The sequence below is a fragment of the Spermophilus citellus genome (genome assembly GCF_964194105.1).
Source record: "Spermophilus citellus genome assembly, chromosome: 4".
In the NCBI taxonomy this organism is placed as follows: Eukaryota; Metazoa; Chordata; class Mammalia; order Rodentia; family Sciuridae; genus Spermophilus; species Spermophilus citellus.
Genome location: NC_138185.1, coordinates 180,747,494 through 180,769,478, shown reverse-complemented (window position 1 = coordinate 180,769,478; position 21,985 = coordinate 180,747,494). Strand labels below are relative to the sequence as shown.

The following is a 21,985-nucleotide window of genomic DNA, read 5'->3' as shown; positions in this document are numbered from 1 at the left end:
GGTACAGACATTTGGATTGAAGGGTAATGGGCTGAAAACACTAAGGACTCCTGACTGACATGCTTGTCTATGTACTCAGAAAGTTGCTGTTGCCAAAGTCCTGCCTGGCTGTTGCTGCTGCAAGACAGTTTTTGGAACCCCACTGCTTTTTGTAGGAATGACAGGGATACATGCATACTTTCCCTAACTCAACAGAGGAAAGGGGACAAAAGGGCAAGGGGAGACTTTGGGAGACCTGTGTCCACAAGAACAGAACCAGGTGGGTTAAGTTAATACAGAGTAGAGGCTTGAGAAGGGAAAATTAAAGACTCAAAGGCAATGGCAAAGTAATTTTGTGTAGCAAACATGCAGTGTGGCTTCTCTTCTGAATTGACTCGAGTTTATCTCGCTGCCTGAAAAGAAAACAGTGCTCATGTTGTTCTGTATGTAGCATTCACTGGGCAATAGTTCATCTACCTGTGTAGACTCCAAGATCAAGGAACCTGACATTGGAACATCTGGAGAACTGGAACTTGAGAACAGTTGTATAGAATCTTTAAGTGAAAGAAAGTTAGTAGGTTCTGTTGCATATCTGAATAAAATCCAACATTTATTGAATTCAATATTAAAGTCTCAAAAACAGAGACTTAACCTGAGTGTCTATTATGTGGCCAAGATTATAGGTAAGATCTCCGTTAGGTATACCAAATATGTTCTTGAGTATTATAATTATTATTATTATTGAAATGGTATTTGAAATATTATTAAGTTTCAGAATCATGGACATTCTCAGGGGTGAGCTTGAAAGTTTTACAACTAAAAAATTTAAAATATGATGTACCATTTCATTTGTTTTCCTAAGTTTACATTAGGATGTTAAATAATACAGTTTTTTGAGACTTTGATTTCTCTGTAGTGTAGGTTTTACTTAACTTGAAGAATCAACTACCTGAAGAATTCAAAAGGTTTCTCTAATGGTGTTCCTAATCACTTCTTTCCCATAAGTCCTTCTGCTGGCAAACTGTAGTTCTGAACCCTCAATTAGTCCTTTCAGGGTCTCCTGGTGCTGCCTCAAACCATTCCAGGTCTTAAGAAAGCTCCTACTCAAAATTAACTCCATGGTTTTCATTTCAGATATGCAATTTCATGAGAAGAAACAAAAATTGCCACTTTTTTTTCCACTGCAACAGTGCAAACAGCCAAAAGGAAGGTGCCAGGTGGCCCAGAAAACATTGCAGATGCTCAAGGCAGCCCCAGTCCCTGATGCGCCCAACCCTCGAGAAGCTCCTCAAAGACAGACAAGGCATGGGGCGCTGGAGATGGCCACAGCATAGGCCCTCGAGAAAAGCACCGCCTCCTGGAGCTGGAGCGGTAGACAGCTACACCCACTCAGGGACCTGAGGCCAGGAGGTTTGGTGGTGTCGACATTTCTTGGTGCCGAGCAGGCCGCGGCCCCTCTGGGACAGATGTGGATAAATCTTAAATGAATATTGCTAAGTGAAAGAAGCTATTCTGAAAGGGTTATCAACTGTATAATTCTAATTATATGGCATCCCAGGAAAGGGAATATTACAGTGATGTAAAAAGATCGTTCGTTGTCATCGGTTGTCCTGTTTGCAGGGAGGGAGAGAGTTAGATAGCAAAATTTTTAGGGGAGTGAAATAATATCTATGTGATATTGTAATTGTGCACTCATAACCCTATATATTTGTCAATACTTATAGAACTTCATAGCATACATAAAGAATCTAATGTATGCCATTTTAAATAAATCTTTGAGGTCTGAGGACCTATGCTGGAATACAGAATGTGACAAAATTACCTACCCATATGGCAATGCATGAAATAACCTCACTGAAGAAATGAGGATAAAGAATGGGGATGAAAAAAGAAATTAGGGGAAATTTACTCACTTGGGAATGTGAGGAATCTGACTAAAGGCAAAAGAAAATGTACATATGCACTGTACTTGATGGGGATGTGGGTTAACAATTCTAAAAAAATTATACATGAATACTGGAATTAAATAATTAAGCAAATAGCTAGCACATGGCCAGAGCCAAGTTTCTTATTATTGGAGTGAGAGTTTACAAATAAGCAAGCAAAGGGGGGTAGAATGATTTATGTGGTAATTGATTAGAATTAGAGACATCCCATTGGAAGAAACTCAAATTTGACTTAGTATAGAAGCTGACAGTTACATATAGAGATTATCATGGTTTAGATGTGAGGTGTCCCCCAAAAGTTCACATGTGAGACAATGCAAGAAGGTTCAGAGGAGAAATGATTGGATTGTGGTTTAATCCCCTGATAGTGGTTTAATCCCCTGATAGGGTTAACTAAGTGGTAACCGAAGTGGTAGGGTGTGGCTGAAGGAGGTGGGAATTGCGGGGAGGCTTTGGGTATATATTTGTATCTGGCCAGTGGAGTCTCTCTCTCTGCCTCTTGATAATCATGTGAGCTGCTTCCGTCTGCCACATACTCTGCCATGATGATGAGCTTCCTCTCAAACCCCAAGAAATGGAGTGGACCTTCTATGGACTACAACCTCTGAGAGCCCTCAAGTAAACTCTTCTTCTGTAATTGTGCTGGTCAAGTCCTTTAATCCCAGCAGCAAAAAAGCTGACTAAAACAGAGATATTTATAGATAGGTTTATATAGATTGTCAGTAAACATGGTTTTTTCCTTGCTCTGTCAGCTGGGAGACTTAGAAACAATGACACCCTAGTAATAGCAAGTACACCTAGCACCCAGATTTTCGGTTTTAATACCATTTTTTCAATAAAAGGAACCACAGCTCTTTAGAATAATGGCTTCTTCTAGGACTGGGACAGAAAATATGCAAGATAAATCTAGAACATTTTGCATACAATGTGGACATATATTTAAACATTTGTTACTACATTAATGTGTATAATTTTATGTTTTTATGTGTCACTTAAGAATAAATTTAATCCTAGCTGGGCATGGTTGTTCACATCTGCAATCCCAGTGACTCAGACTGAGGTAGGAGGATTGCAAGTGTGAGACCAGCCTCAGCAATTTAGCTAGGCCCTAAGCAACTTAATGAGACCCTGTCTCAAAAGAAAAATATAAAGTCTGGGGATGTAACTCAGCCCTTGGGATGCATAAAACAACTATCTGGGGGTTCCTAATAATATAAATAAATGACTGAATAGATAAACAAGAAGAGACAAGTCTTCCATACAAAATAACTTCAAAATTTTATGAAAATATTCTGTGTTCAAGGAGATGGAGAACAGCTTCATATTTTTTAGGTGTGTTCTTTGCATAGTAACTTTCTTCCAAAGAGTATAGTATGGAATGGAGAAAGGCAAAGTTCCTTGATAATGAAGAAATTTGAGAAACACTGCCTCAGCCAGAAGATCAAGGTGAACATCAACAGTAATAAGTCACATTAATAGTGTGTATCCTTGATACAATGTGATGAAAATGGTACTTTACTTCTGTGCTCTTCCAAACCCATAACTCCAGTCTCATTATGAAAAAAACATTAGACAGCTAGCCAGTGTTCCTCTAAAGTGTCACAGTCATTATAACCAAGGAAAGTCAGAAACTGTCATAGCCAAATGGAACCTGAGTAGAAATGACAACTGAATGTAATATGCCATTCTGGGTGGGAAAATAAAAAGGACATTATGTATAAATTAGGGAAATTCGATGAAGCTTAGTTAATAATAATCTATCATTATTTGTTCATTAATTGTAACAAATCTACAATACCATCTATAAGGAAGAGAACTTGGTATAGGCATAAGGGAATTCTATACCATTGGATCATTTTTTGTTTCTGTAAATCTAAAGTTGTTCTAAAAATAGCCTGTTAAAACATTAAACCCCCGCTGGAGTTGTGGCTCAGTGGTAGAGCGCTTGCCTAGCATGTGTGAAGCACTGGGTTCGATTCTCAGCACCACATATAAATAAATGAATAAAATAAAGGCCCATCTGGACTGGGGTTGTAGCTCAGTGGTAACAGTGCTTGCCTAGCATGTGCGAGGCCCTGGGTTCAATACTCAGCACCACATAAAAAAAAAAAAAGATAAAATAAAGGTAATGTGTCCAACTACACTAAAAAAGTTTTTTTAAAAAATAAAGGCCCATCAACATCTAAAAAAAAAAAAAAAACAAACCCCAAAAAATTAAACCTGAGAAATTTTGTTTTTTTAAATGGTGTCTAAGTTGCCTAGGATGGCTTCAACTTTTGCCCTCAAGTCTCAGCTTCCTTAGTAGCTATGGCTACAGGTGTATGCCACCTCACCAGGCAAACCTGAGAAATTTTAAAACTTTATTTTTTTTTGTATGTGCCAGGGATTGAACCCAGGACCTTGCATATGCTAGACATGCACTCTACCACTGAGCTACATCCAGTCCCAAACTATTTTTAATTCAATTGAAAATAACAACAATAAGCCATTGCATGATGACATTTGTGCTTTTTTGGAAAAATAAACTTAAGAAAAAATGGGCTGGGGATGTGGCTCAAGCGGTAGCGCGCTCGCCTGGCATGCGTGCGGCCCGGGTTCGATCCTCAGCACCACATACAAAGATGTTGTGTCCGCCGAAAACTAAAAAAAGTAAATATTAAAATTCTCAAAAAAAATTTAAAAAAAGAAAATAAAAAATAGTTAAGTGTCATTGTTATACACTATTCTTTTTCTCCCTTTTTCTTTTTTTCATATATTTTTAATGTTATCCTGGTAGAATATATCATTCTATCATTCTGGATTATATCATTACAAGTGGAAAGGGGAGTATTTTAATATTTTTTTCAGATAATTGTGAACCTTACACTTAATGACAAAATGTGGTGGGTTCTTGAAGATTAGTTGCAATGTGAAATATGAAAGCTTATCAACAAACTTTCTCTACTCTCTATATTAAAATATTTCACTTTGAATATATTTTTTACCCATGCACAATTTTGTAACATTATACATTTGTCATTTGGGAAATAATTGTTCATTGAGATATATAGATCTATCAAAAGTTAAATTTCTTTAAACAATTAAAAATCAGAAACTCCAAGGAGCTCAGGATGTAGCTCAGTGGTAGAGTACTTGCCTAGTATGAGCAAAGCTGGGGGGGGGGGGAAGATTTTTAAAATATTTTAAATATTGGAAAGTTTTCATGCTCGTTGAGGTTGTCCAAATTCCTAATTTCCACTGAGAAGCCTGAATTTTATCATTGGTGACATATACGCTCATGACACTATCAGAAAGCACACCTCAGTTTGTACACTTATTTAATACTTATCTCTTTACCTTTCTCTGAACTCTGAGAAGGCATAGGCTGTGTCTGTTTCACCAAATGATCTTTGGAAATTAGCACATATAATAGACGTGAATAAATTGTTAATATACTAATGAATATGAGAAGGGATTTTTAACAAGAATAGGTAAGATTCTTGGGAGATTTTAAAATAGTTTATTTATTGCTTCCATTAAAAATACATTTTAAAGAAAAAAACCCCAGCTGCCTATATTAGTTAGGACTCTTTGAGCTGAAAGTAATAAACAACCATCAAAACAACTTCAATGAAAAGAGGAAATTACATAATGCGGTTGAAGGGGGCATGGGAGGTTAGATGAACTCTAGATAGGGCAAAGGGGAGGGAGGAAAAGGGAGGGGATAGGGGAAAAGGAAAGATGGTGGAATGAGATGGATACCATTACCCTAAGTACATATATGAAGACACAAATGGTGTGACTCTACTTTGTGTACAACCAGAGATATGAAAAATTGTGCTCTATATGTGTAATATGAATTGTAATGCATTCTGCTGCCATATATAACAGATTAAAAAATTCAGAGTGATGCAGAAAATAAAAAAGTAAAAAATAAAAAAGAAGAAATTATTGGTTCATATAACTGAAAGACTAAAGATTAACATTGAGCATACCTACTTCTAGATACTTAAATAATGGCATCAGGAATTTTTTTCTCACACTATTTCAAGTTTGCCTTTCTTCTGTGTTGACCCCCCAACCCTATCCATAGTCACGTGTGGAAGGAGATATGGCTCTAGAAAACCTAGGCGTACAGAATTAATAGGATTTTTTAATTTCAAAAGGAAGAGAACTTCTTCCTGATGGCTCTAATAAAAGTTCTAACAATGCCCATCATGACCTAGGTTTCACTTGTCCAATCCTAAACCAGGATGATGTAATATCTGATTAGTCATTTAAATTGCATGGGCTCAATGAAGCAGCGGGAGTTCTTGAAAGTCAGGGTGCCATTACCTCAAAAAGGGAATGGATACTAAGAGGCCCACTCAAAAATCAACTTATACCAAAAGTTCTCTGAAGAGGAACAATATAGATTTTTAAAATTGTATATAAAATATTTACTCTTGAGAAAAATTAGAGGAAAGGAAAAAATCTCTCTACTTAAATAAGGTATTGATTACAGAAAAGCACATTATAATTTGTCATGAGATAATATGAAAATGTTAACAGTATTTTCAAATTTAGAATTGAGCTAATCTTAGAACTATTTTTGGTAATTTTGGTAAATACACAATTAATATAAGGATAGCTCCTGTAACCTGTGTAAGGCTATTTCAAGCTCCTTTCTTTCTTTCCTAAGCAATTGAAATCAGTCTTATATAATTGGCATAATTAAAAATTGGTCTCATTTAGTGGCCAATGTAGGTCCCTAAAGTCCATTTAGTTTGAATGATGAAAATGTTTACTCCGACTTGAGTACTATTAGTTGCAGCCTCTGGTCTTCTGCCTTTGTTTTTGTAACTATCAGCATCTGGCCTGGTCAATCAGTAGTGACAAGGTTTGTGGATTGTGTAGCTGGTGTCTCAGCTCCATCATGTGGTGGAGCTTGGAATTGTTTGCTTTCTTTGAGAGGCAGGATCTGCTGATTAAACAGAAAAACAAGAGGAATACAATGAGGACAAATCAAAGAAAACATGGAATTCTAGCTGCTTCCTTTTATCCACTTTATTCCACAAACAGGTGAAACTGAAAATTTTGTAAACAGAAGTGTTAATATTTCCTTCCTGCCCCCATGGTTTCTGGATACACATATCCCATTTTAAAGATCACTGATCTAGAGAAATTCTCATACATATGCCCTAAATGATCCAGACAACAATATTCATTGAGACAACTGTTTTTAATAGTGAAAAACTTGGAAGCAACTTAAATATCCATTAACAAGCAAATGGTTAATTTGTATTATTCATTCAATGACATATAATTTAACCAACAAATACATTAGAGTATGCAAAAATAATTGAATTGAACCATCTCTATCACAATGGAAAAGTCTTAAAAAACAATGATTAGGAAAAAGTTGTAGCATGATTCACAGTATTTAACATCATTTGAAAATATTATCATGATTTAAAACAAATACTATGTATTATTGAGGAATATGTAGATATATAAAATAGTATGTGCATATGTAAGATAATCAAAACCACCAGCCAGAAAAGGAGCAAATAGGAATTAAGGAGAATCTGAACTGAAGGTGGTAAAATGTGAAGCTTTTGACAAAACACGGTGTAATATAATATTTTAAAGACCTTTCTAGGTGTTTGCTTTATTATGTCATATTAAATTTTTCAATAAAATTGATTAGAAAAATACTGTACCCTCAAAAGATATAGGAAGAACATTAGAAGGAAATGCAACAATTATTTTATGTCTACTCTATACCAGAATAAATCCAGTAGGGAATTGAGTGGTCTAGGATTATCTTCATAAATACTAAAATGGCCAAGACTTATTATAGACATATTGTTAGAATGACATTGATGCCAGGCATGGTGGCACACACCTGCAATCCCAGGACTGCAAGTTCCAGGCTAACCTCAGTAACTTATTGAAACTCTAAGCAACTTGATGGAAACCTGTCTCGAAATAAAAATGGGTGGGGATGTGGTTCAGTAGTTAAGCGCCTCACCTGAGAGAGAGAGAGAGAGAGAGAGAGAGAGAGAGAGAGAGAAGAATATGGCCTCTGGAGGTTTCTAGATGGCAGCCATGATAGAGATGACAAGTTGGAGTTTTAGGGAGGAATGGAGGAAGGAACATCGAAAAAATAAAGGAAGACACTTCATGACAAGACTCAGTGGGAGGAAGAGTACAAAGGAAGCTTGGTCCTAAGGAAGGGCCATATTTCCTTTAGAACAAGAAAGAACAAGGGACAGTTCAGAGAAGAGGACGAAGATATAAGAGGTATTGCTGATTACCAATCATGAGTTCCAGAGGGCTCTCAAGAATGTATAAATATGAATGGATTGATTTTTAAAAGTGAGGCTTAAAATGTAACCAATGTTTGCATAAGCCCTACATAAAATACGAAATGCTGCATAAATACAAGGCATCACTACTGCCTCTTTAACTGCCTTGATTGAGGAAATTTCATTCTGATTTCACTAAGTAATTTGCATTTTCTATATCAATAATATTCTTTCCTAGACTTAACTTTTCACCCTTATGGTTTCTCTTATATTTTGTATATATCTTTTCTAAAATATGGGGAAAGCGAAGAGAAACTCTTCCCTTAGGTGAAATATAATCATACATAATCTCCTATTGCTATTATTATTTTTGGACAGAGTCTAGCTACGTTGCCTAGGCTGGCCTTGAACTCCTGAGCTCAAGTGACCCTTCATCCTCAGCCTTTAAATGCTGGGACTATAGGCATATGCCATCATGCTTGGCTAATCTATCATTTTGTCTGCTTTAAATATAAATTTAATCATGGCAGGAATTTTAGAGCTGGAAGAGAATTTGAAGGTAACACAATGTAAACTTCTCATTTTACAAATGACAGGAGATTATATGTTTTGCCAGATTTAATCAATTGGTTCAATGCCTAAGCCTGTTCCTCTCTCACTCCAACTTCTGTTTTTCTTTGAATGGCAGAAACAACAGAAAGTACTCAATAGAGGTGCACTGTATGTCAGTAGTTGCATATAGACTCTAATGTTAGACTACCTGAGTTTAAATCTTAGATCTGCTATTATTAGCGTTGTAATCTTGGCCACATCATCTAACTGCTTGATGCCTGAGTGTCTTCATCTATAAAATGGAGGATTTAATAACCCTCACAGAGTTGTTATGAGGATTAAATGAAATAATTTAAAGTATGTAACAGTGCTTGGCACATAAAGAATGATCAGAGAGGCTGGGGATGTGGCTCAAGCGGTAGCGCGCTTGCCTGGCATGCGTGCAGCCCGGATTCGATCCTCAGCACTACATACAAAGATGTTGTGTCCGCCAAATACTAAAAAATAAATATTAAAATTCTCTCTCTCTCTCTCCCTCTTTCTAAAAAAAAAAAAAGAATGATCAGAAATTTAGGCAATTGTTACTATTTAGCACACACTGAGCTAGCTGCTGATATAACAAAGAGGTCAGGGACTTTACCCACAACTATTTTTATTTGGTCTGCAGTTTAAGAAACAAATAAAAAAAACCTCTGTTGAGATAATGTTTACAAATCAGAATAATTCATATAAAGCTCTGAATTTCCAGTTTATCTTGAAAATGAGAAGGTCTGCCATATTTAGTCCAGAATTCTCAGGTAGTGACAACTATCTGGTAGTAATAAAGCAGCTACCCCCTTTACTCCATATTATTCACATGACATTTCCATCTTTACCTGCTTGTTTACTACTTGATTTTGAATTTGTTTCCCTGACTAAGACTGCTCTCAAGAAACTCAGAATCCAACATATGTTTGCTAAACAATTCACAATACAGTGTGATAGAAACAAATACAAAGTTGCCAACTGTAAAGCACAACAATACCCTGATGGCACACATGGTGGTGTGTACTGTTAAGAAAATGTGCTGAAAAGAAAAGGAGGGGAGCAGGCTTGCAGAGGAATAGAAGGTGAAAAGATATTGAATAGGAAACAACTTACGTGTTTAGCAACTACAAAAAGTTCAGTTTTGGTGACTATAGTGAGAAGGGAAGAAATAGGTTGACTTTAAATAAGGAGGGTCCCTTATTCTCTGTAGGAGATGAGTAGCTCTTTAAAATGTTTTCTGAAATATTTCATTAATTACAAACTGACTTTAATAAAATTATGACTGAATGTTCTTTTTTTAAAAAAGCTTTTTTCCCCTTAGTTGTGGATGGACACAATACCTTTAATTAATTAATTAATTTTTATATAGTAGCTGAAGATCCAACCCAGTGCCTCACATGTGCTAGGCAAGTGCTCTACCACTGAGCTACAACCCCAGTCCTAACTGGATGTCATCAAATGTCTTTGGATCTCATGTTTGAGAAAGAAATGCTAAGCAATGTACAATATTCTATTAAATAGCTTTCAGTAGCAAATTATCCATTTTCATAACTGATAATGTAGTTTTAAGATTTGTCTGCAATTGAACATTCCTTCGCTGTAAAATGGGGATAATAATGGCACCCGAATCAAGGGTTATTAAATGGAGAATTGAACCACATAATTCATGTAATGAGCTTACCAAGATATCGGACACAGGGAAAATTTGATTAATAATGAGGGTAATATGAGTTATAATGATCACGATACTTTCTGAATCTTCCTCGTCTATCTAACCTATCTTGGAGAAAATACCTCATTTAATCAAATGTATTTTTCATTGAAAACTAAAGTTGAATCAAGACTGGTGGTATCTTCTGGACACATTTGGTAAAAAAAATAAAATGCATAAAATACTAGATTGAAAATGCCGAGATAATACTTCCTTCCCCTCTCTATATATTTTAAAATATTTTATTTTTTTTTTCTGGTTATTGGCGGACACAACATCTTTGTTTGTATGTGGTGCTGAGGATCGAACCGGGCCGCAAGCATGCCAGGCGAGCGCGCTACCGCTTTGAGCCACATCCCCAGCACCCCCCTCTATATTTTTTTATTGCAAAAGCTGCAAAAACAATTTAAAGATTTTTGTGCAGCATAGAAAGTGCTAATTATTTTGTATAGTTACTAATCAATGTAATAGTTTATTGGTGGTATAAAGACACTAAGGTAGAAGAGATGATTCCCCAGTTCTCCAGGCTCAAACAGTAGGTAAAGCCTCTTTCATCTTACAGTAGCATCTCAAATGGCTAGGGAGGTCAGACAATCAATTGGCGGGAAAAAGATAAATACGGACCAAATTCACACAATCTGTTTCTGTTTAGTTTATAAACTGCGATCGAGTGTGTCTGCTTTCTTGCCTTGTGGGACTTGAAGTCCAGAAGCAAGACGTGATCAAGACTGCTGAACCTTGGAAGCCTGCAGCCCCTGCAGTCTGCGTACTACGGACTACAACTCCCGACACACACCGGAAGGCCGCGCAGTAATTACGAGCAACCAACCGTGCCCCAGCAAGGCAAGCCCCGCCCCCAAATCGGGGGGCGGATTCCGCCAATGGCAGAGCTCCCAGCGCGGAGCCTGCGGGTTAGGTTGTGAGGCCCGGGCCGGGGCCGGGGAGGAGCTGAGGGGTTTCAGAGAGAGCTCGGCCGCTGGGTGGGTTGGGGCGTTCCGCGCGCCCTTCATTGAAGCGGCGGTGGCCGGGCTGGGCGCCGGGAGTGGGAAGCGACGGCGCGGCTGGAAAATGCCGGTCCATTCCCGAGGGGATAAGAAAGAGACGAACCATCACGATGAGATGGAGGTGGACTACGCCGAAAATGAGGGGAGCAGCTCCGAGGACGAGGACACTGAGAGCTCGTCGGTCTCTGAGGATGGAGATAGCTCAGGTGCGTGACCCGGCGGAGCTGGGAACCCGAGTCGCTGAGCCGGGAGCGCGAGAGGCCGCTCTCCGCACGCCGGTGGCTGCGTCCTTCTGGGAGAGCGGGGCGGGGAAAGAGGGAAGGGGCGGAGACTGGCTCCTGGCCCCACGCTGCACCCGGACCGGTCGCGGGGCTCTGCCCGGCTCCGGGCAGGTTCCAGTCCTCGGGGCAGAGCGGCGCGAGCCTGGACTCGCCCCGCTCTCGGAAGTGGAGGCATCCTGCTCCACGTGGGACCCAACCTGCTCCATGTGGGACCCACCCTTGGGACTACCGGCTGTGCCGTGGGACTACGAGCCCAGGCGGGGAACGCCCCGCAACTTGTCAGAAAGACCGAGGAAATGCCTTCTGTCCTCAGACAACCGACTTCTTTCCTTATTTTCACACATGCAACCCGTACTTCTCTGCGTGGATGGTTGTCGGGGCTAGGGATAGATTTGTATCGGTCCGTGGCTGATTTAGAACTAATTAACCTTCGCTTGCAAGTCAGCCCGTCATCCGCACTTTATTCCAGTGCTCTTCCTGGGGCTAATTTGGGAGCTGTCCGGTTTGTAGTATCTTCCTGAAGTTTTCAAATCTGAGAGCAGGGTACCAACATCTGGGATTATTTTAGATCTTCATAGACTGATTTGGGGCAGTGTTGAAATCTTTAATCTTTTCCTTCAATCTTTTCTAACCTTTGAGCTGTTTCAGATTTGGGGGAGTGGATGGATAGGGCAGATTAACAACACACATTTTACAAACTTTTAGAAATGGTTATTCAAAAAGGAATGGAATTTGTGATTATCTGGATTCTTTTCCGTTTGTCCGTATAATTAAGGTTGAGACTGACTTCTTTGTCTTGGCCTAATTTTGGCTGCATAAGGGAAACATTGATGGTGGGTTGATGACAGTCTATTATCACCCCATGCCTTCTTTACAGGTTTGCTTTTCAGAAAATATCCATGGGAGGATGTCAGTCCTTTCTATCAATATATCAGCTGTTCAAAAATAAATATGAGTGGCTTATTTGTGCAGCCCAGGACAATACCCTGTATAAGATATAAATAAATAGTTATGATCTGGTTTTAAAGAGCTGTCATAAGTCACAATTAGATTAAATTGCCAGATGAATGCTCAGCTATATACAATAAGGTAGGAATTCAGAGGCAGAGTAAATATTTTCAGAGCTGGGCGGTCAGCAAAGGCTAGTTGAAGATGGGATTACATTAGTTATCTTGAGGAATGAGTAAAGTTTGAATTTGGGGGAGTAATGTTCTATTGTTCCTATCGGACAAAGAATGGAAGTGCAAGTGCAAAGGGAAGAGATTAGGATTTATTCAAAAGAGTGAGAAAACCAGTTTGGTTAGGAGAAGAACTTGAGCCAGGAAAAGAAAAAGGAAGGTACAGGTGTGAAAGATTTCAAAGAAGGCATAAAAAAGGATTGATAAATACAAGTTAAGGAGTGAAAGTTAAGAAAAACCCAGATATAAGGAAAATGGTTGTAGCATCAACAGAAATAGAAATGCAAAACGTTTGGAATGAAGATGAAAGGTAAAGAATTTTAGGCATCTTCCTTTTGAGAGGATTGTGGTATATTTAAGTAAGAATGCCCAAACTGACAAGTGCTGAAAGATGTTGGAACCTGCCTAGAATGGGAAAAATAATTCTAAGGTCATTTACATAGACATGGAAGTAGGTAAGATTTCAAAAGTGGGGAATATAGAGAAAGAACATCTAGATTTTTGAATTTGTTTCCTAGATCTGGAAAGCATTTTATTTTCAAGTATTCTTTACTTTTGTTATTTAACTTTTTTTTTCAATGCTGGGGATTAAACCCAAGGTCCTATACATGTTAGGCAAGTGCTCTACCACTGAGCTACATCCCTAGCCCCATTCTTTTTTTTTTTTTTTAATGAAGTAACTTTTTTTAAAGTAGTTTATTTTGTTCATTTATTTTTTATGTGGTGCTGAGGATTGAATCCAGGGCCTCATGTGCTAGGCAAATGCTCTACCACTGAGCCACAAACCCAGCCCCATTCTTTGTTTTTTTATTGGTTACTAGGATCTCACAAAATTTTATTTGTTAAAATTCTTCCACTCTTATTTTATATTTTTGTTGTGATTTTTAACTTATTTTAAATCTCATTTTAGAGAATAATAAACAATGCAATTAGTGAGAATTATAATGATAATTTGAACTACAAGTTAAAAAAACAATCTTTTTCTTTTGGTAGTGGGGATTGAACTCATGTTGTTCTACGATCAGTCTACACCCCTAACCTTTTTTATTTTTTGAGACAGGGTCTTGCAACCTTCCCAAGTGGGGCTCAAACTTGCAGTCCTCGCCCCCTGGCCTTCCAAGTAGCTAGGATTACAGGTGCGCATCACCACATTGATCTACAAGTCAGATTTTTTTATTTGCAGAGAAATTATTTAAGTACATTTTTCAGCTCTCCTTCTTGTAAAATTGTTCTACCAGACATCTTGCATGTTAAACTTCCAGTTTTATTCTTCTCAAACCTTGGTACTGAGCAGATCCTAAGGCTACAGAGAAACCTCGACTAACCAAAGAATTTGGGAAGTGAGTCATCTTGAAGGACCAGGTTTTTTTTTTTTAATATTTATTTTTTAGTTGTAACTAGACACAATATCTTTATTTATTTTTATATGGTGCTGAGGATCGAACCCAGGGCCTCGCTCGTTCTAGACGAGTGCTCTACTGCTGAGCTACAACCCTAGCCCCGAGGGACCAGGTTTTAAATCGCCAAGGAGTAAGCTATTAAAAACCAGAATTATTATAAATCTGTTTTAGAAAATTAAAAGGAATCATATACTTGCTGTATGAAAATAACTGAAAACAATTAAACTCTCATAGTTTGAACATTATTTTGATGAATATTAAGATGCACATAAATTTGTGCTTCATTTATTTTGATTCATTTAGTGTTGAATATATGTGGTATAAAAATAAAGATGTGAAATATAGGACAGACCTGGTAACTAAAAGTTGTTTTCCATAAAAAAGTTTGCTTGTTTTTTCCTCATTTGCCTCTTTCTCACTGACAGAAATTTGGGAAGAGGACACAGTGGGAGCATGAGTATCAGTCCAAGATAACTTATGGTAAACATAATGAGATTAGTTTTCTATATCCCCACTGAACTATATCCCCAATCCTTTTTATTTTGAGACTAGGTCTTGCTGAGTTGTCCAGGCTGACCTTAAACTTTGATCTTTTTGCCTTAGCTTCCTGAGTAGTAGGGATTACAGGCGCTGGCTAGTTTTCTTTCTTATGTGATTGGCAAATCAGCTATGTGAGCAGTTCTTAGGGAAGAACTCCAGAAGTATGTTTGATCAGTGTTAACCTTTTAAGGGCACATCATTTTTTGGTGCTAAGTTCTGGTTGAGTTGTGGAGAACACACCAAAAGTGGGTTGATTACTTTATAGTCGTAGCTTACAGTAAGTCCTTTGACATAATATTAAAATGAATAAACATAAAGTGTAGAGATCACTTTAGTTAAAACTCTCTTCTTTATTTTAGATTAATTCTGTAGTGGAAAATATTTTGGAAAAGCTTAATATAGATCTTGCACATCAACTTCATGTTACTTTTTTTCCCCTTTTTTGGTATTAGGGATTGAACCCAGTGACACTTTGCCACTGAGGCACATCCCCAGCCCTTTTTGATTTTTTTATTTTGAGAGAGGGTTTTCCTAAGTTGCTTAGTGTCTCACTAAGCTGCTGAGCAGGCCTCAAACTTGGTGATCCTCTTGCCTTAGCCTACAGAGTTGCCACCACCCCCAGCTGCTTTTTTTTTTCTTTTTGAATTAACTTCAGATATATTTGTAACACAATATTATCTTTGATATTTGCTTTTTTTTTAAATTAACAGAAATGGATGATGAAGACTGTGAAAGAAGAAGAATGGAATGTTTAGATGAAATGTCCAATCTTGAAAAACAGTTTACAGATCTCAAAGATCAGTAAGTAGTGATTTCAGAAGGTCATTGTCACTGAGTCTCAAATGTGTCACATATATACTAGTGGGAGAGCAATTACATTGTTTCAACTTTTTGCCTTTTGTGGTTTATGGGATTGGCTGTTCTGAAAGAGAGGCTTCAACTATTGTTTACCTGCCAAAGACCTCATTAACTAAGCTGAGGGTTTTGAGGCAGTTTTTTTTTTTTGGGGGGGGTGGTGGAGTAGAGTTTTAAGATTTCTGTGTGGATATCAGTGATTAAAATGTTTTCCATGGGTTTTTGCACCTTTGGTTCTAATCTGTTTCATTCATTCCTTTGTTAAATAAATCCCTAAAGATAGCTTTTTTTTTTTTTTAATATTTATTTATTTTTTAGTTTTCGGCGGACACAACATCTTTGTTTATATGTGGTGCTGGGGATTGAACCCAGGCCGCACGCATGCCAGGCGAGCGCGCTACCGCTTGAGCCACATCCCCAGCCCATAAAGATAGCATTTTTAAAAATTGAGAATAAAATAGAATATTTCCTAAATATTCTCTGTCTGGTGAAGTCATTTTGTTTCTATCTTACATTTGATAATATGTACATTACATGTTTTATATGTGTTATTTAGCTTCTTGCAGCAACTCTGTAAGGTTGAAAGACTTAATAGTCTTATATCTGTTTTACCTGTGAGAAAACTGAGGCTTAGAGAGGTTAACCGCTTTGTATAATTTATCAGAAAGTGATGAATGAAGCCAGGTTTTTGCCTTTCAGTGGTACTGTGTTCCTTTCACATAAAGCATATTATTTTGGAGGAAATGTGATAGAGTAGAAAAAACAAAAGCTCTGAATCCATGCTTTTTTGACTGATTTAAAGGGGATAATCATGGAGTTCTTATTATCTATTGTGAGGAATGAGAAGCAATGTTGTTTGTTTGCCTGGCTTGTGGTAGGTACTTAATAGATACTGTTTTTTAACCTTTAACCTCCTGTTCTAATGCCAGAACTCTTATGTGAGATTGGCAACAGAAGAATGGATTCCCATGATTTGACAGAACATAGGATAGATGGAAATGCACATTAAAAAACAACTACATTGGGAACTGGGGTTGTGGCTCAGTGGTAGAATACTTGCCTTGAATGTGTGAGGCACTGTGTTTGATTCTCAGCACCACATATAAATAAAACATAAAGGTCCATCAGCAACTAAAATAAATAAAATTAAAAACAAAAAACAACTACATTCTTCCATTGGCATTTTTCAAGAAATAGAATAAGTGGCCATGAAATTCATTTGGAAAAATAAGAGGCTCAAAATAGCCAAAGCAATCTTTAGCAAGAAAAGTGAAGCAGGAGGCATCACAATACCAGACCTTAAATTATACTACAGAGCTCTAGTAACAAAAACAGCATGGTATTGGCACCAAAACAGATATGAAGACCAATGTTACAGAATAGAAGACACAGAGACAAACCCACATAAATACAGTTATCTCATACTAGGCAAAGGTCCCAGAAACATACATTGGAGAAAAGATAGCCTCATCAACAAATGGTGCTGGGAAAACTGGAAATCCATATGAATAAAATGATTAGACCCCTGTCTCTCACCCTGCACAAAACTCAAAGACCTAGGCATTAGACAGAGACCCTGCACCTACTACAAGAAAAAGTAGGTTCAAATCTCTGTCATGTCGGCCTAGGAATTGAATTCCTCAACAAGACTCCTAAAGCACAAGAAGTAAAATCAAGAATCAATGGGATTGTGTCAAACTAAAAAGCTTCTTCACAGCAAAGGAAACAAATCAAGAACTTAAAAGAGAGAGTCAACAGAATGGGATAAAATCTTTGTCACCTGCACCTCAGGTATAGCATTAATCTCCAAAAAACTGAAAAAAACTTAAAACCAAAAAAACAAAAAGCCCAATCAATAAATAATCTAAGGAACTAAACAGACATTTCACAGAAGAAGAAATACAAATGGTCAACAAATATATGAAAAAATGTTCAACATCACTAGTAGTGCAAATTAAAACTACACTGAAATTCCATTTCACTCCAGTCAGACTGGCAGTGATTAAGAATACAAATAATAAATGTTGGTGATGATGTGGGGAAAAAGGCACACTCATACATTGCTGATGGGACTTCAAATTGGTGTAACCACTCTGGAAAGCAGTATGGAGATTCCTCAGAAAACTTGGAATGGAACCACCATTTGACCCGGTTACCCGACTACTGGGCATATCCCCAAGGGACTTAAAATCAGCATACTATAGTGATGTGGCTACATCAATGTTCATAGCACCTCAATGCACAATAGTTAAACTATGGAACCAAACTAGGTGCCCTTCAATAGATGAATGGATAAAGAAAATGTGGTACATATGCACAATGGAGAATTACTCAGCTGTAGGAAGAATGAAATTATGGCATTTGCTGGTAAATGGATGGGACTGGAGACTATCAAAATTTTTGTTGTTTTCCCTGTAGTTGTTATAGTTTCAAAAAAATAAGTATCATGGTGTACTTTCTTGACTTTATACATTTGTTTATTATTGTATCTTCAATTTTGGAAAAATTTGACTCAGACATGATAATGTATTATTTTGGCAGTTATTTGCTTAATAATATTGTGGTTGCTAAGGGACCACAAAACTAAAAAAGAGTTATTATAGCATTAACATTCAAACTTGCCTTGCCTATTATACTAATTATAATGGTCAATGATAGATAATTAATATTGATTGTCTTAATTGTTTTGATTTATATTTTCAAGAAGGAAGAGCAGAACTTAATATGAAAGCTAGGTTCCCGAATTTTTTCAAAAGCCAAATGCTGGTGATACTAATACCTACAAGAATAGTTAGTGATTTCTTTTGGAAATTAGTACAGGGTACCATAGTCTCCCTTCTTAAGTATTTATGAAGTATATTTATTGCCAAAAATAAACACTGAATTGTTTTACATGATCAGTCTTTGATAATCAAACTAAAGTATTATGACAGCTGGCAAATTGAAGTATCTATAAGTAGACTCATAAATAGGAGCAACAGGAACTCCCTGCTCCATCCCCATTTTTCATTTCATTGAGCAGCTATTTTGTTAAAGCTTCTTCATTTGTAGTTGAGATGAACTGGGTATGCCTGATCACACGTTATTTTGTGGGGACGGGCTGTGAGTACTGAGTTTTTAACCTAGGGGCACTTAACCACTGAGCCACATCCCTGAAGCTTTTTATTTTTTAATTTGTGACAGGACTTTGCAAAGTTGCTGGGGCTGGTTTTGAACTTGTGAGCCTCTTGCCTTGGCCTCCCAAGTCTCTGGGATTACAGGGGCACACCACTGTACAGGGCCAGAGCATAGGTTCTAAAGTCATTCATTGCCTTTCCTTCATCACTTGAATTCTTCTGTTCTTTTTAAAAAATTAAGTAGGCTAAATATCATACTGAGTTCTTTTCAGGAAAACTGGAGAGAAGCCAGGGAATTATTTGACAACTAGTAATGTCTCTATTTAAATTACTCAAATGGTTTCCTTGTTTTTGGGTGTTTAAATGACCTTTTCTCTTAGAATTGGTTTGTTTTTCAATTAAAAACAAAAATTAAGAGTGCCTAATATAGTTATTTCAATTTTTGTTGTCATTTTTTGAAATGGGTATCACTGTGTTGTTCAGGCTGACCTTGAACTCCTGTGTTCAAGCAATCATCCTGCCTTGGTCTCTGAGTAGCTAGGACTGCAGGCGTCTGCCAGTGTCCCTGGCTTTCAGTTGTATTTCAGTGAATTGTTAATTTCAGTGAGTTAACAATTTAAGAGTGATACTTATAAAAAATCATAGATTTCTATCTTATCATTATATGCATGGAGTAAAATAATATAATTGAATTCTCCACTTGAGATTAAGGCAATAATACATTTGATATAGGTTCTTAGAATATAAATGACATTAAGAAGAAATAATGTATAGGAGCAGCAGATTTTTGGCCTTTGTTGGAATTTTTAAATTAACATCTTGATTTTTGCTTTGTTAAGACTTTATAAAGAACGATTAAGTCAGGTGGATGCAAAACTGCAAGAAGTCATAGCTGGAAAAGCACCAGAATATTTGGAACCACTGGCAACTTTGCAAGAAAATATGCAAATTCGTACAAAGGTAGCAGGTAGGAAAGTAAAATATTTTTTTCCATATAGCAGATTCTACACTTCTTAGCTTTAAAGGTGTTTGTGAAGTGTTTGCTGTTGATGGGATCACAAATATATTTACACGTGGATAGGATTACAGATATACTTGCATGTTTACATTAAATTGCACATATATTTAAATTAATTGTTGACTCAGTTATTTGTTAACCTCTTGTGGGCTGCTGTGGGGGATTTAAAAACAATGAAAAACTCTTAGGTCACTCACAATGTTGTTGAAAAGATACTGTCTATGTGCGGAGAAACTGAACCAAGATACTTTGATTAAAAATATTGTTACTATCACAATTTAATTCCCTGTGAAATAGAGTTTAAGTACTCTTGATACTTTTTAATCTGTAAGAGTGAGAAGGATTTTTATTATTTTTTTTTTGGTTTTTAAGAGATGGGGGTCTCACTGTGTTGCCCATACTGGCTCTAATCTCCTGGATTCAAGTGATCCTCCTGCCTCAACTTTTCCAAGTAGTAGATTTTTTTTTTAACTATAAAAGCATTTTTTAAAATGTTTGATCAGGATATTATAGAATAGGAAATTAGCCCTCAACCAGATAATTTAATGACTTTTTAATTTTGATAAGTTTGATTAATTATTTGTGGCTGTGAATAAATGAAGATGTACTATATTTGTATGGTTAAAATTCAGTCTGTTTATAATTGGGATCTAGTCTCAGTGTTGAGTCCTAGCATTCATAATCAAGGGATATATGCACTGAAAGATCACTATGGCACTGGGCTTGGTGGCATGTACCTGTAGTCCATGCTACTCCGAAGAGTGAAGCAGGGAGGATCACTCCAGCCTGGGAATTTTGACCCGCAATATCCCATCTCAAAAACAAAACAAAAACAACAACAACAAAAAACTTATAATTTTTTCATGGTGAAACTAAAAAGTGAACTTTAATTAATGGAGATGTCAATTGTTTTTCTTTTGGGGGATGCTAATTAATTCTCATGTACCTGTTAAATAATACCTAAGCATTGTTGAAAATAAATTCTAAACTCATCTTAAACTAAATTTTATTCTTTGATCTTAATATTAACTATGTAGATGATATATGATAATTAACCTGTTATCTTTTCATATTGACTTGGCTCACCCTTAAAAGTAAAATGTTCCTCATTTTCTTTTGACATTGTTTTAGCCTAAATGGATGATCAGGAAATATTACTTTAATGAACTGTTCACTTTTCTACTCTGTGGCTTCCCTTACTTTTTGATTTTGTAAATAGTAGTATGTGGGAAGGTTTTGTTAATGGTATAGTATCAGTATCTATCTCCTGTCTGTACTATACAAAAAGGGATAATTACATTTCTAGGGCAAACAATGTCTTAGAGCTTAGTATAGACATCCAGAGTTCTTCACTTCACATTTTCGTGATGGCATATTTGCATGGCCATTATTTCCTTTTTTGTACTATTTTCTTGTTACCTATAAGTTAAATATTCTTGGGCTTCAGTCATCCAGGTGAAGCCCTGTCGGGAGTACTGTGAACATCATGGATTTTATTTTAACAGTTTATACATATAATTCTCTGAGACTCTGAAACTGAATAGTAGCTTAAAAATAGTGATTTTTGAGAGGAATAGTATCTAGCTGTTACTTTGAATGTATATAATTGATGAAACCAGAGTCTGTTGTCTCTATTTTGAGAAACCTGAGGGATTTTTTCCCCATTTTTTTTTTTTTTTTTAAAGAGAGTGAGAGAGGAGAGAGAGAGAGAGAGAGAGAGAGAGAGAGAGAGAGAGAGAGAGAGAATTTTTAATATTTATTTTTTACTTCTCGGCGGACACAACATCTTTGTTGGTATGTGGTGCTGAGGATCGAACCCAGGCCGCACGCATGCCAGGCGAGCGCGCTACCGCTTGAGCCACATTCCCAGCCCCCCATTGTTTTTTTATTGGTGCATTATAATTACACGTAGTAGTGTGATTTGTTGTTACATATTTGTACATTCACGTAATTTAACAGTATAATTTGGTCAGTTTTATTCTGGTATTGTTTTTCATAGGAAAAGGATTTTATTTTTCATTTTGGTAATTCTTTATGAAACATTTAGGAGCATTCTTTAGAAGAATGGAGTAAGAACAAAAATTATCATTGTAGTTTCTTTCTAGTTCT

General features: G+C 36.8%; 1 protein-coding gene across 6 annotated transcripts in view; it reads left to right on the top strand.

Moving 5' to 3' along the window:
• Positions 1–10,969: 10,969 nt before the first annotated feature.
• The window catches only part of BRMS1L (BRMS1 like transcriptional repressor), a 36,132-nt gene continuing 25,116 nt past the window's right edge, over positions 10,970–21,985 (top strand). Inside the window, exons 1-4 of one of the 6 annotated variants that reach the window (XM_081292704.1) lie at positions 10,970–11,694; positions 14,773–14,827; positions 15,598–15,688; positions 19,698–19,825. In XM_081292704.1, the coding sequence (XP_081148830.1) occupies positions 11,599–11,694; positions 14,773–14,827; positions 15,598–15,688; positions 19,698–19,825 (370 nt within the window). In that variant the 5' untranslated portion in view covers positions 10,970–11,598. The remainder of the gene's footprint in view (positions 11,695–14,772; positions 14,828–15,597; positions 15,689–19,697; positions 19,826–21,985) is intronic. The other 5 variants (XM_081292705.1, XM_081292701.1, XM_081292703.1 and 2 more) reach the window with 5 other exon arrangements.